The sequence below is a fragment of the Anomaloglossus baeobatrachus genome, chromosome 5 (genome assembly GCF_048569485.1).
Source record: "Anomaloglossus baeobatrachus isolate aAnoBae1 chromosome 5, aAnoBae1.hap1, whole genome shotgun sequence".
In the NCBI taxonomy this organism is placed as follows: domain Eukaryota; kingdom Metazoa; phylum Chordata; class Amphibia; order Anura; family Aromobatidae; genus Anomaloglossus; species Anomaloglossus baeobatrachus.
Window position 1 is genome coordinate 317,086,264 of NC_134357.1, and position 15,032 is coordinate 317,101,295.

General features: G+C 50.3%; 1 protein-coding gene across 2 annotated transcripts in view; it reads right to left on the reverse strand.

The window, feature by feature from the left end:
• CCDC57 (coiled-coil domain containing 57) overlaps nucleotides 1–15,032 on the reverse strand; it is a 248,805-nt gene that overhangs the window by 54,981 nt on the left and 178,792 nt on the right. For both annotated transcript variants that reach the window (XM_075349739.1, XM_075349738.1), the window contains exons 17-18: nucleotides 5,884–6,002; nucleotides 1,771–1,869 (exon numbers count right to left, since the gene is read on the reverse strand). In XM_075349739.1, coding sequence (XP_075205854.1) covers nucleotides 1,771–1,869; nucleotides 5,884–6,002 — 218 coding nt within the window. The remainder of the gene's footprint in view (nucleotides 1–1,770; nucleotides 1,870–5,883; nucleotides 6,003–15,032) is intronic.

Below are 15,032 nucleotides of genomic sequence, written 5' to 3' on the forward strand. Positions count from 1 at the left end.
CAGAATCAGCCGATAGCCCTGTCCTCAGGAAGGATTAAGCTGTATGAAGATCTCGCACGCTTCCCTGGGGGGCGGGGCTTATCGCGGCCACGGGGGGGGGTGGGGGGGTGGGCTTAGAGCTAAAAGATCGGGAAGATGAGTCAGTGTGCCCCCCCTGCTGTGGGTAGTAAAAAACGGCGGGAAGGGAGCTTCTGAGTTTTCCTCCCTCTCCCTACAGTCAGCACACAGCTTGTCAGCGGTGGTTATCAGCCGGCTTTTGCTGGAGCAAATAAACAGAGCAGATAATACACAGCGTGAGTCCCTGAGCCCTGGGTCCTCCCCCTGCCACGGGGAAATTATCTGCAAGACTTTCTGCAAACAGCAGAACTTCCCCCTCCTCCAGCCAGAAAGCTAGAGAAAGTTAACACTGTGTGTGCAGGATCCTTGCTCCTTGCACATTATAAATACTGTAAATGCCCTGGAAGCCTTCCCTGCAGCGTCTTTTCTCCCTTTGTCTGGGAAACCAGTCAGGGGGGATCTCACCTTAAAACACTGCTTTCCAGGCAGTGAAAATAGCAGAGCCAGCTTGCTGTGTCGGTGTCATTTTCAACTCAGAGCCTGCAGAGAGGGGCTGAGGAATCAGTGCCATCTTCATCTCAGAGCCTGCAGAGAGGGGCTGAGGAATTGGGCTATAGGGCACAGGCCTCTACCCTGGGCTTTGGAAAATCAGTGTCTGTGGAACCCGTCGTCCAGCCCAGGATCTAGCGTCGCGGGAGGGGGTACGTGTAGGCAACGCTTCACGTTCTCGCCCGTTGATGGTAGTGGGAGATCAGTCTCAAAAGGAAACCGTCGCCATCAAAAAATAACAAACCTTGAAAGGAAGTGCCTCCTACAGACACTAAGCTAAAACTGAGCTTGCCTGGCGCGGCCAGGGGGTGTATACGGCAGAGGAGGAGCTATGCTTTTGCATCTACTTAGTGTCCTCCTATGGATAGGCAGCATAACACCCATGGTCCTGTGTCCCCCAATGAGGCGTCAGAGAAAGTCTTAATATTGTGATTCCCTCACCCTGTGTTGTCTAAGTAGTGTTCGGCCCACGGTTAAGGAGGTCGGCGTTCAGTTGGGATGAGCCCTGGGCCAAGCTGTCTTTCTAAAGGCGGCCGAGCCAGCGGACGAGAGCACCCGCTGACCCCCGTGTCTCCACATTCCCATCTTAAACAGTGATGGCATATTGCTAGATTAAGGACACTTTGTCATTGGTTAGACTGGGACAGACACCGATTCTAGAGCTAATCTGGGTAATCTGGTGCAGAAATAGGCAGGGATGGATCAGACTTATCACAGCACTCCTCATAAATCTGCTGCATCCACTTTGAACATGAAAAAATGTAACACCGATATCAGATATGAAAAGAGTAGGTGCAGAGTGGAAGCCATTTGATATACTGGAGTAAATTCGTGGCTATATCCACTACTCACTAAACGTTAGGGATATTTGGCTTTCGGGTGAAATTTCAGGATGATCCTAAAATGCGCTCTAAACTTTTCAGGTTATCTTAATGTAACGAGGGAGCAGTGGGCCTCAGTGCTGTTCACTGATGAAAGTCTATTTACGCTGAGCAGAAATGATATCCGCCAACGATGTTGGAGATGTCAAGGAGAGTGCAATGCATTAGTCACCGTTGTCACCAGACAAGCCTTTGGTGGTGGGGTGTTACAGTGTGGGCAGGAGAGTCTAGTTGTAACTGCAGAAAGCATCTCCTCAGGGAACAATGAACATTACTCACTTACTTGTATTGCACCCAACACTACAGAAGTGTCACTATCCATTGTGGCTGCCGTAGTGGTGTGATTCTTGGTAAGCTTCTGGTACTGTGCGAACTGTAATTCCTTAAGGAGAAAAAAAAAATAAAAAAGGATAATGACAAATCAAAGAGAATTTCTCATCTTTGCAATCCCTGAACAGATAGTCTCAAAATAGCACTGTACAATGTGCAATGTGTGATGATATAATTATATTTGAATATATAAACCTGTTGTTATATGCTATTATTTTTTGGACATAGTGTCACTGACCTCACATAGTTTCTGCTTTATATTCAATTTAACGCACATATGACATGATAATACCCTTTCGTGTGTCAGATTTTAAAATATTTTACGCTTTCAGATAAACTGGCAATCTATGTGATATATGTGCAATGCACTGACGAGCAAAAGGGTAACAATGTTTTGAACATTTGACTTCCAGGCTCCATATCTCACCATCCACTACAGCTTTGAGCGTGAGACAACCCTCATTTTATAGACAATCATCTTGGCTATCTCATACATAAATTTGACTTGCATCTATTTAGCATATGACTAGTTATGCAGATTCTTGTCATGTCACTGCATTGTTACTGTTTTGCTCATGGTGGTGGAAAAATCTATTTCTTCCTGTATACTACAGACTACAACCTGTTCTCACATTCACTAATAGCTCAGTGTGTTATTAGGTTGATTTCCAAGCGAAAAGTCGCTGGTTTGATTTGAGAAGCAGCCATGAAGAAGATTTCCTAAGAAAAGAGAAACCGCATCATCCTGCCAAGATACCAAACTGTATCATATGATTGCCATGTCAGTTGGAAGTATACAAAATGAAGTCTGTCCATTAGAGTCGAGAGAGAGAGAGATCTCGAGAGAGAGAGATCGAGAGAGAGATCGAGAGAGAAAAAAAAAAAAAAAATCCGGATCGTGCATCCCGGGTACTGGTCGGACTCGGATCGGAACCTCGAACCGTGCGGATCCGGAATTTTCAGATCCGGGTCCGCTCAACACTACTGTCCATCCATTCAAAAACCAAGTGGTAGACGTCCAGGAAAATATCGGAGTCAACAATTTGGCTCCTCACAAGGTCTATCAGTTCTGGCATACTAAACATGGCAGTGGAGGTGGCTAATATGCTTTGCAGTAGTGAGATCACAGATGTCCATGCAAGCACTGTATGGCTCACATTACACAAGTCTGGAATGGTGGCCCGAAAAAAGGTGAAGAAGCTTCGACTTCAATATCATCTTAAGAAGCGTTGGCTTGAGTTTGCAAAAAAGTATGAAAAATGGAAATAGAAAATTAGAAATGTGTGATTTGGAGGAATGAATCAAAAGTCAAGATAGACTAGACTCAGATGGGTGTAAATGGGCCTGGAAGATGAAAAAAAGGGGCTAAAGGTAAAAGGGGCTAACAGATCGAGAAATTGAAGGAACTGTCACGTTCGGGAGGCTTTGGATACTTGACCTGCTGGTCTCAATGCTGAGCTATATGTGAGTATCGTACAAGACGAGTTACTTTGTACACTCAAGTACTGTGTGTATGAAAAGGACAACCTAGTGTTCCAGCAGGACAACGACTCTAAGCATACGTCGAGATTGGCGAAGAAATGGTTCAATGACCATGAAGTAGAGGGGCTGGTTTGGCCCCCACAGTCCCCAAACCTCAACCCAACTGAATACTTGTGGGTAGAGCTGAGAAGCAGGGCGAAACACACGTCAGGGTGGAGGGACCACCACGGCTATCTTATGATCAACACCGCTGAACCACCAATAAAGGTATCTATTGTGCATATATTATGGGGCTGATTGTCCATGTATTAGTTTTATGATGAGGTAGTTTAATTCGGCGCATGTATTATTATTTTTTACTGGTAATTAGCACCATCTACTGGTTGCTACTAGGCACTACAGCTGACTATATTTATTCTCCTCACAACCCGGTATTATGTTCTGAATATTATTAGTGACTATTAGGCACTACAGCTTATTATCTTTATTTACCTCTCCACCTAATACTATGGTGTAAACATCATCAGTTCCATTAAACCATACGTTTGGTATTGATTGCACTATATTCACTTTACTTTGCACGATATTCACTTTATATTGTATCATAATCACTTTATTCTGGGCAGCTATATACAGTATTTGCTTGCACCTGCATTCTATGAATGCACGTGGGTCTTCACTCATTTTTATATGGTCTGTTAATATTTCAGATAGTTTATTTAGCACTATTATATTATCACTTTTTTTATTTTTTTTTATACATCTAATGTCGTTTTCTATTATGTATTATGTACTTTTTTATGAATTTCTGGTACATTGAGTGTAATTGGTGTTTTGTATACCTTATGTATTTTATCTAGTGGCATTTTGTATGAACATATGTTTTAACTGTGGTCTGGTGGTCGTTCATATTATACTTACCACAGTTTATATGGCTTATATGATGATCCCTCTTTTGTTGTTTTTTACCACGGTATTCTTTCTTTTTATTATGTAAATTTTATACATTTTTGTCAAAAAAATTATATTTTTTACTCCTGTGTTTGGCTTCTCCATCTGTTGAAGCTTGGCAAGTAGGAACCTTCCCAGTATATTTTTGGACTTGTGATATGATGTTTAAGGTAGAAACGGGTCTGAAACCAGACCTGTGTCTGCCATCTACTGACGCTAAGCTAAAACTAAATAGCCTCGTGCCAGTTATTGGGTGTACCCTGCTGAGGAAAAGTAAGTTTTTTTTGATTAGTGTAAGCCTCCTAGTGGCAGCAGCATACATCGATTTACTCTTGTGTCCCCCAAGGAAGCAAGAGAGAAGTGTTATGCTAAGGCTAGTTTCACATATCCGGCTTTTCGCCGGATTGACGGATTCGGCAGATGAGTCGCCCACCACAGCGCTGCAGCGGTCACCTGCGGGACACTGCGGGGACTCTCTATAGGGACCCTTCAGGTATGTCAGGTTCGCTTTCATAGGAGTCATGACGCCACTCTCGGTTTGCGGTCAGGGTGAGGGGGTGACCGCCACTGCAGTTTAACGAGCGTCTGGGGCTGATGGTACTTGCAGTTAGATGGTGTGGCCTCCCGAGAGTGAGGCTGGCCCCACGGGCTCGGATGTATGTGTGTGAAACCACAGGTCGCAGAATAAGTCAATCTCAGTCCAGAAATGTCTTTCAACTGTTTACTCACTTTTGGATGGTAGAGTGAGGCAACCCGGGCGATACTGAGATGAACTAGGGAGAACCAGGTATCCTTCAGGCTGGTATAGAGGTGACTGTAAGTTCGCCTTCCTAGCACTTCTTGTTTCGGATAACCCCCCGACTTGAAGTATATGGGATTCATCCAGGGAAGTCGCAACTGCCTTTTCTCCCCTTTCTGGCCCGTTTGCTGGCAGCGTGGACCAAGTAAAGATGGCTACTCGCCCGATCTCACTTATGGGCCCCCTCGTTGCTGCGGACTCTGTATTGGTTGGTGAGACACCTGGAGTGCCCTCACCGGCAGGTTTTAGGATATCTGTCTCTAGGGACCTGTCCCCCGTGCGTGCCTGGTCTACCAGGAGTCCCCGTACTCAACCACCTCGCTTCTTCCTGAGGTGTCTTTCAGGCCGACTGTGTGGCAACCGAACTCCCCCGCAAACAGCCACTACACCTGCAGGGTCCGACTAATGTGTCTGCGTGCCCGCTCTCCGCTTCAGACTCTGCTTGTGTGTCCTCCTCTACTGCTTCTCTCCAACTCACTGCCACTGCATCACTAGTTTCCAGCCTCTCCAACCACTACTAGCGGAGATATGGAGGCAACGCCCCCTTCTGGGTCTGCCCAGGGGTCCCCTCTAAGGTGTGTGTGTGTGACCTGGTCACTATGTGTCTGTGCGTACACACCCTACTCAGCTTTTGGGATTACCTGTTTGTACTCACCCAGCATGGGTGCAGTACTCAGTGGTGCCTGACCAGGTCAGGGGCGCCACACACACGCCAGTACACTGTATACAGTACAATGGCAGCACGACAAGCACCGGTCACATGTTGTCAAGTGCGCCGAATACGGCAAACCGGCGAAAAGCCGGATGTGTGGAACCGGCCTAACCATGACCTACCTGAGAGGTTAGTTGATACTGAAGACCCTCCAGAGCTGGAAGAGGATTCTGTCTTTCTGGCGGGTGAAGTTTAGAAGCAGTTTTGTTAAGTTGAAGAATGGGATTCTTGGTTGTATTTCCTGAAAAGGGGAATATTTACTACAGATGTTTTATAGAAATAAAAATTGAAAGGCTTAAAAAAACCCTCTATAATAGGCCAGAGGAAGGTTACCAAGATTACTTATAGAAATTACACAAAAAAAGTATAGATAGAAAATACACAGTCGTATTCTGTTACTCTAGTCTGAAAAGTGCCCATAGTACCGAATAGATTCAACAGATTTCTGTATTAATCACAATATATACAAAATAAAATGCAGTGTTTTGGTCACAAATGGTCTTTATCAAGCCATAAATCGGAAATTCTTTACCATTTATGGCTTGACTGGCAAGACATCTTTCCAATTTACAGTATAGCTTGATAAATGTTGTATGTAGCTGAAAAAGAGAATTTTGTTACTTACCGTAAATTCTTTTTCTTATAGTTCCGTATTGGGAGACCCAGACCATGGGTGTTTAGCTTCTGCCTCCGGAGGACACACAAAGTACTACACTTAAAAGTGTAGCTCCTCCCTCTGAGCTTATACACCCCCTGGTAGCCAGTCCTAGCCAGTTTAGTGCAAAAGCTGAAGGAGAATAGCCAGCCACAAGTAGAACCGAGTAAGAACCGGAACAACCGGAGACTCTGTCCACGACAACAGCCGGTGATGGCAATTTTCTTGTTCCGTGTGTTATCACCGGCTGTTGTCGTGGACAGAGTCTCCGGTTGTTCCGGTTCTTACTCGGCTCTACTTGTTGGGAGACCCAGACAATTGGGTGTATAGCTTCTGCCTCCGGAGGCCACACAAAGTATTACACTTAAAAAAGTGTAACCCCTCCCCTCTGCCTATACACCCTCCCGTGGATCACGGGCTCCTCAGTTTTGGTGCAAAAGCAGGAAGGAGAAAACTTATAAATTGGTCTAGGGTAAATTCAATCCGAAGGATATTTGGAGAACTGAAGACCATGAACCAAAAGAACAATTCAACATGAACAACATGTGTACACAAAAGAACAACCAGCCCGAAGGGAACAGGGGCGGGTGCTGGGTCTCCCAATAGGAGCTAGAAGAAAAGGAATTTACGGTAAGTAAACAAAATTCCCTTCTTCTTTGTCGCTCCATTGGGAGACCCAGACAATTGGGACGTCCAAAAGCAGTCCCTGGGTGGGTAAAAGAATACCTCAATAAAAAGAGCCGCAACGGCCCCCTCTTACAGGTGGGCAGCCGCCGCCTGAAGGACTCGCCTACCTAAACTGGCGTCTGCCGAAGCATAGGTATGCACTTGATAGTGTTTCGTTAAAGTGTGCAGACTAGACCACGTAGCTGCTGAGCCGTAGCCCGGTGCCGCAATGCCCAGGACGCACCCACGGCTCTGGTAGAATGGGCTTTCTTGTCCTCCAGATTCCCTGCCTTAGGTCTCCCAGAGCTGCAGAGCTCTTCTCTGAGAATCCTCCACCGGCAGAATGCCAAAAAATGGCTGCCGGAGCTCTCAGGGGAGGAGTGGAGCCGTGGGCGGCGCCAGGAAAGTGCGGGAATCTGGGGTCCCCACAGTGATCAGTGAGGGGGGAGGAAACATACATGATGCTCCGGCCCTCACAGCCGACGTCAGGTCGGCCGTCCCGCCCTTACCTCTGACAGGCAGGCCCGGGGGCGGGATTTTTGCTACTAGGCCGCGATGAAGCCGGGGACTAAATTTAAGACCGTGCCCGACAAGCAGGCGCGGTCGGCGCGGAAGTCCGCCGGCCTTCTCAATTCAGCAGCTGCTGCAGCGTCCGGGAAGAAGGCGCTCCCTGCACAGTCCCCATGGGGACACAGAGTACCTTATAGTTGCAGGGCCCGGTCCCTGAGGAAGAATAGACTCCGATCCGGCAGATTCCCACAGGGGCTGCGGAGGGAGCACGGTCCCAGTAAATGGATGACCGGTCAGGATCCCACTTCTCCCAGAGCCGCTAAGGGATGGTGAAGGAGACGGCATGAGGCTCCGGCCTTTGTACCCGCAATGGGTACCTCAACCTTAACAACACCGCCGACGTAGTGGGGTGAGAAGGGAACATGCCGGGGGCCCCGTGGGGGCCCTCTTTTCTTCCAACCGATATAAGTAATATGAGAATGCATGAGTGGATGTGTGCCTCCTTCCACACAAAGCATAAAACTAAGGAGCCCGTGATCCACGGGAGGGTGTATAGGCAGAGGGGAGGGGTTACACTTTTAAGTGTAATACTTTGTGTGGCCTCCGGAGGCAGAAGCTATACACCCAATTGTCTGGGTCTCCCAATGGAGCGACAAAGAAGAAGGGAATTTTGTTACTTACCGTAAATTCCTTTTCTTCTAGCTCCAATTGGGAGACCCAGACGATTGGGTGTATAGCTACTGCCTCCGGAGGCCACACAAAGCATTACACTAAAAAGTGTAAGGCCCCTCCCCTTCTGGCTATACACCCCCCGTGGGATCACGGGCTGCTCAGTTTTAGTGCTAAAGCAAGAAGGAGGAAGCCAATAACTGGTTTAAACAAATTCAATCCGAAGTAACATCGGAGAACTGAAACCGTTCAACATGAACAACATGTGTACCCGAAAAAACCAAAAATCCCGAAGGAAACAGGGCGGGTGCTGGGTCTCCCAATTGGAGCTAGAAGAAAAGGAATTTACGGTAAGTAACAAAATTCCCTTCTTCTTCGGCGCTCCATTGGGAGACCCAGACGATTGGGACGTCCAAAAGCAGTCCCTGGGTGGGTAAATTAATACCTCAAGTTAGAGCTGCAAAACAGCCCTCCCCTACGAGGAGGCAACCGCCGCCTGCAGGACTCTTCTACCTAGGCTGGCGTCCGCCGAAGCGTAGGTATGTACCTGATAATGTTTGGTGAAAGTGTGCAGACTCGACCAGGTAGCTGCCTGGCACACCTGTTGAGCCGTAGCCTGGTGTCATAATGCCCAGGACGCACCCACGGCTCTGGTAGAATGGGCCTTCAGCCCTGATGGAACCGGAAACCCAGCAGAACGGTAGGCTTCAAGAATTGGTTCCTTGATCCATCGAGCCAGGGTGGATTTGGAAGCCTGCGATCCTTTGCGCTTACCAGCGACAAGGACAAAGAGTGCATCCGAGCGGCGCAGGGGCGCCGTGCGGGAAATGTAGATTCTGAGTGCTCTCACGAGATCCAACAAATGCAAATCCTTTTCATACCGATGAACTGGATGAGGACAAAAGGAAGGTAAGGAGATATCCTGATTGAGATGAAAAGAGGATACCACCTTAGGGAGAAACTCCTGAATCGGGCGCAGCACTACCTTGTCCTGGTGAAAAACCAGGAAGGGAGCTTTGGATGACAGCGCTGCCAGCTCGGATACCCTCCGAAGAGACGTGACCGCTACCAGAAAGGCCACTTTCTGTGAGAGTCGAGAAAGTGAAACATCCCTCAGAGGCTCGAAGGGCGGCTTCTGGAGAGCAACTAGTACCCTGTTCAGATCCCATGGATCTAACGGCCGTTTGTACGGAGGGACGATGTGACAAACCCCCTGCAGGAACGTGCGTACCTGAGGAAGTCGTGCTAGACGCTTTTGAAAAAATACCGATAGCGCTGAGACTTGCCCTTTAAGGGAGCCGAGCGATAAGCCTTTTTCCAAACCAGATTGCAGGAAGGAAAGAAAAGTAGGCAATGCAAATGGCCAGGGGGACACTCCCTGTGCCGAGCACCAGGATAAGAAAATCTTCCACGTTCTGTGGTAGATCTTAGCAGACGTGGGCTTCCTAGCCTGTCTCATGGTGGCCACGACCCCTTGAGATAATCCTGAAGATGCTAGTATCCAGGACTCAATGGCCACACAGTCAGGTTCAGGGCCGTAGAATTCAGATGGAAAAACGGCCCTTGTGACAGTAAGTCTGGCCGGTCTGGTAGCGCCCACGGTTGGCCGACCGTGAGATGCCACAGATCCGGATACCATGACCTCCTCGGCCAGTCTGGGGCGACGAGCAGGACGCGGCGGCAATCGGACCTGATCTTGCGTAGCACTCTGGGCAAGAGTGCCAGAGGGGGAAACACATAGGGCAGCTGGAACTGCGACCAATCTTGCACTAAGGCGTCTGCCGCCAGAGCTCTGTGATCGCGAGACCGTGCCATGAAAGTTGGGACCTTGTTGTTGTGCCGGGACGCCATTAGGTCGACGTCCGGCCTTCCCCAGCGGCGACAGATTTCCTGAAACACGTCCGGGTGAAGGGACCATTCCCCTGCGTCCATACCCTGGCGACTGAGGAAGTCCGCTTCCCAGTTTTCTACGCCGGGGATGTGAACTGCGGATATGGTGGAGGCCGTGGCTTCCACCCACATCAGAATCCGCCGGACTTCCTGGAAGGCTTGCCGACTGCGTGTCCCGCCTTGGTGGTTGATGTATGCCACCGCTGTGGAGTTGTCCGACTGAATTCGGATCTGCTTTCCTTCCAGCCACTGCTGGAAGGCTTGTAGGGCAAGATACACTGCCCTGATTTCCAGAACATTGATCTGAAGGGTGGACTCCTGCTGAGTCCACGTACCCTGAGCCCTGTGGTGGAGAAAAACTGCTCCCCACCCTGACAGACTCGCGTCTGTCGTGACCACCGCCCAGGATGGGGGTAGGAAGGACCTTCCTTGTGATAATGAGGTGGGAAGAAGCCACCATTGAAGAGAGTCCTTGGCCGTCTGGGAAAGGGAGACTTTCCTGTCTAAGGACGTCGACTTCCCGTCCCATTGGCGGAGAATGTCCCATTGAAGTGGGCGCAGATGAAACTGCGCAAACGGGACTGCCTCCATTGCTGCCACCATCTTCCCCAGGAAGTGCATGAGGCGTCTTAAGGGGTGCGACTGGCCTTGAAGGAGAGAGTGCACCCCTGTCTGTAGTGAACGCTGCTTGTCCATCGGAAGCTTCACTATCGCTGAGAGAGTATGAAACTCCATGCCAAGATATGTTAGTGATTGGGTCGGTGACAGATTTGACTTTGAAAAGTTGATGATCCACCCGAAAGTCTGGAGAGTCTCCAGCGCAACGTTCAGGCTGTGTTGGCATGCCTCTTGAGAGGGTGCCTTGACAAGTAGATCGTCCAAGTAAGGGATCACCGAGTGTCCCTGAGAGTGCAAGACTGCTACCACTGCTGCCATGACCTTGGTGAAAACCCGTGGGGCTGTCGCCAGACCAAATGGCAGGGCTACGAACTGAAGGTGTTCGTCTCCTATAACGAAGCGTAGAAAACGCTGGTGCTCTGGAGCAATCGGCACGTGGAGATAAGCATCCTTGATGTCTATTGATGCTAGGAAATCTCCTTGAGACATCGAGGCAATGACGGAGCGGAGAGATTCCATCCGGAACCGCCTGGTTTTCACGTGCTTGTTGAGCAGTTTTAGGTCCAGAACAGGACGGAAAGAGCCGTCCTTTTTTGGCACCACAAACAGATTGGAGTAAAAACCTTGATCTCGTTCCTGAAGAGGAACAGGGATCACCACTCCTTCTGCCCTTAGAGAGCACACCGCCTGCAGAAGAGCATCGGCTCGGTCGGGATGTGGGGAAGTTCTGAAGAACCGAGGCGGAGGACGAGAAGTGAACTCTATCCGGTACCCGTGAGACAAAATGTCTGTTACCCACCGGTCTTTGACCTGTGGCAGCCAAATGCCGCAAAAGCGGGAGAGCCTGCCACCGACCGAGGATGCGGAGAGAGGAGGCCGAAAGTCATGAGGCAGCCGGCTTGGAAGCGGTTCCTCCGGCTGCTTTCTTTGGGCGTGAGTGAGTCCGCCAGGAATCTGAGCTCCTCTGCTCCTTCTGAGTCCTTTTGGACGAGGAGAATTGGGCCCTGCCCGAACCTCGAAAGGACCGAAACCTCGACTGTCCCCTCCACTGTTGAGGTTTGCTTGATCTGGGCTGGGGTAAGGAAGAGTCCTTACCCTTGGACTGTTTAATGATTTCAGCCAATTGCTCACCAAACAGTCTGTCTTGAGATAATGGCAAACTGGTTAAGCATTTTTTGGAAGCAGAATCTGCTTTCCATTCCTTTAACTATAAGGCTCTGCGTAAAACCACAGAGTTGGCGGACGCCATTGACGTACGGCTGGTAGAGTCCAAGACCGCATTGATAGCGTAAGTCGCAAACGCAGACATTTGCGAGGTCAAGGACGCCACTTGCGGCACTGATGGACGTATGACAGAGTCCACCTGCGCCAGACCAGCTGAAATAGCTTGGAGTGCCCACACGGCTGCGAATGCTGGAGCAAACGACGCGCCGATAGCTTCATAGACAGATTTCAACCAAAGGTCCATCTGTCTGTCATTGGCATCTTTAAGTGAAGCCCCATCTTCCACTGCAACTATGGATCTAGCCGCAAGCCTGGAGATTGGGGGGTCCACCTTTGGACACTGGGTCCAGCGTTCGACCACGTCAGGGGGAAAGGGATAACGTGTATCCTTAAGACGTTTGGAGAAACGCTTATCTGGATAAGCATGGTGTTTCTGGACTGCTTCTCTGAAGTCGGCGTGGTCCAGAAAAGTACTCAATTTACGTTTGGGATACCTGAAATGGAATTTCTCCTGCTGTGCTGCTGCCTCCTCCGCTGGAGGAGAAATATCCAGCAGTCTATTGATGGCCGCTATAAGATCATTCACCATGGCGTCACCATCAGGGGTATCCAGGTTGAGAGCAGTCTCAGGATTAGACTCCTGATCACCTAGCTCTGTCTCATCATACAGAGAATCCTCTCGCTGAGACCCTGACCAGCGTGATGACGCCGAGGGTCTCTCCCAGCGAGCTCGCTTAGGCTGCCTGGGACTGTCGTCCGAGTCAGAGCCTTCAGCCTGTGATGCCTGGGACCCCCTTGGAGCACGGATTAGTTCCAACTGAGGGGGACCGGGGAACATTGAATCAGCAGTGCCCATGGTCTGAGTGACCGGCCTGGACTGCAAAGTTTCTAGAATTTTTGTCATAGTCACAGACATCTTATCAGCAAAAACTGCAAACTCTGTCCCCGTCACCGGGGCAGGGTTCACAGGCGTCTCTGCCTGGGCCACTACTAGCATAGACTCCGGCTGACGAAGTGGCACAGGGACCGAACATTGCACACAATGGGGTCATTGGAACCTGCCGGTAGATCAGCCCCACATGCGGTACAGGCAGCATATAAAGCCTGTGCCTTGGCACCCTTGCTTTTTGCGGATGACATGCTGTTGTCTCCTCAGAGCAATATAGGGGTATAAGCCAAGAAGCGACCGTACAGTGCAATATATAGGTACAGACAAAAGTACACCAAACAACACTGTGGCACTAGTGGGGTCAGCACCTAGGTGCTGCTTACCGCCCGCTTAACAGCGGGTGTGTGGTCGCCAGAATCCCCTGTCTGGGTCTCCCAGGGCTATGTCCGTTCTCCAGCTCAGACTGCGTGCAGGAATGGCTGCCGGCATCCTGTGAAGAGGGGCGGGCCGTGGGCGTGCTGCAGACAAAGAGCGGGAAACTGGCGTCCCACTGTGCCCAGTGAGAGGGCTGGAGTATGTAAATAAGACTCCAGCCCTCGGCGCTGACTATTGTACAGCGTCTCTCCCCTTCCCTGACTGACAGGGCTGGGGGCGGGAACGAAACGTAACTAGGCCGCAGAAGCCGGGGACTAGATTTATAAGCGCTGCCGTCGTAAAAGCACGGTCGGCGCGAAGTCCCCGGCGCACCACAAGTCTCAGCCGCGCCGCAGTCTCCGGGGGCGGCCGGCGCGGTAGTTCCCCACACATAAACTCACTCAGCTAAGCTGCAGTGAGTATAACCCAAGCGCGCAGCGCTACTGTCCCCGGCGCACTAGAACACCCAGCAACGCTGGAGTGTGTCTGTGCCTGTCTGTACGGGGACACAGAGTACCTGAATGTTGCAGGGCCTTGTCCCTGACGGTACCCAGCTCCGTATCCAGCAGGATCTCCGGGTCTGTGGATGGAGCCCGGCCTCAGAGCCTGGAGGCCGGTAAGATCCCACTTCACCAGAGCCCTCAGGGGGATGGGGAAGGAAAAACAGCATGTGGGCTCCAGCCTCCGTACCCGCAATGGGTACCTCAACCTTAACAAACACCGCCAACAAGAGTGGGGTGAGAAGGGAGCATGCTGGGGGCCCATTAGCATGGGCCCTCTTTTCTTCCATCCGATATAGTCAGCAGCTACTGCTGACTAAACAGTGGAGCTATGCGTGGATGTCTGACCTCCTTCGCACAAAGCTTGAAAACTAAGCAGCCCGTGATCCCACGGGGGGTGTATAGCCAGAAGGGGAGGGGCCTTACACTTTTTAGTGTAATGCTTTGTGTGGCCTCCGGAGGCAGTAGCTATACACCCAATCGTCTGGGTCTCCCAATGGAGCGCCGAAGAAATTCTCTTTTTCTTTATCGTTCCTTTGGGAGACCCAGACCATGGGACGTTCCAAAGCTGTCCCTGGGTGGGAATAAACAGAAAAAACTAAGAAGTAGGCGGAGCCTAACTTCACAAGTGGGCGACAGCCGCCTGAAGGATGCGTCTGCCCAAGCTCGCATCTGCCGAAGCATGAGCATGCACTTGGTAGTGCTTCTAAAAGGTATGCAGGCTAGTCCAAGTGGCAGCCTGACAGACTTGTTGAGCCGTAGCCTGGTGCCTAAAAGCCCAAGAGGCACTGACAGCTCTGGTCGAGGGTGCTTTGATCCCTGGCGGGGGAGGCACCTGAGTACTCTGGTAGGCGTCCGAAATGGTCGATCTAATCCAACGGGCCAAGGTCGGCTTAGAAGCAGAGAGACCCTTGCGCCGCCCTGTGGTTAGCACAAAAAGAGAGGTGCACCGCCTAAGCGCAGCGGTGCGAGACACATAGATCCGGAGAGCACGCACCAGATCTAGAGTATGCAGCGCTTTCTCAAAGCGATGAACAGGGGCCGGACAGAAGGAAGGCAAGGAAATATCCTGGTTAAGGTGGAAGGGAGAGACCACCTTAGGAAGAAAGTCCGGGGTTGGACGGAGAACTACCTTGTCTTGGTGAAAAACCAAAAAAGGTGACTCTGAGGAGAGCGCAGCCAAATCAGAGACTCTCCTGAGAGAAGTTATGGCAACTAGAAAGGCCACCTTTTGAG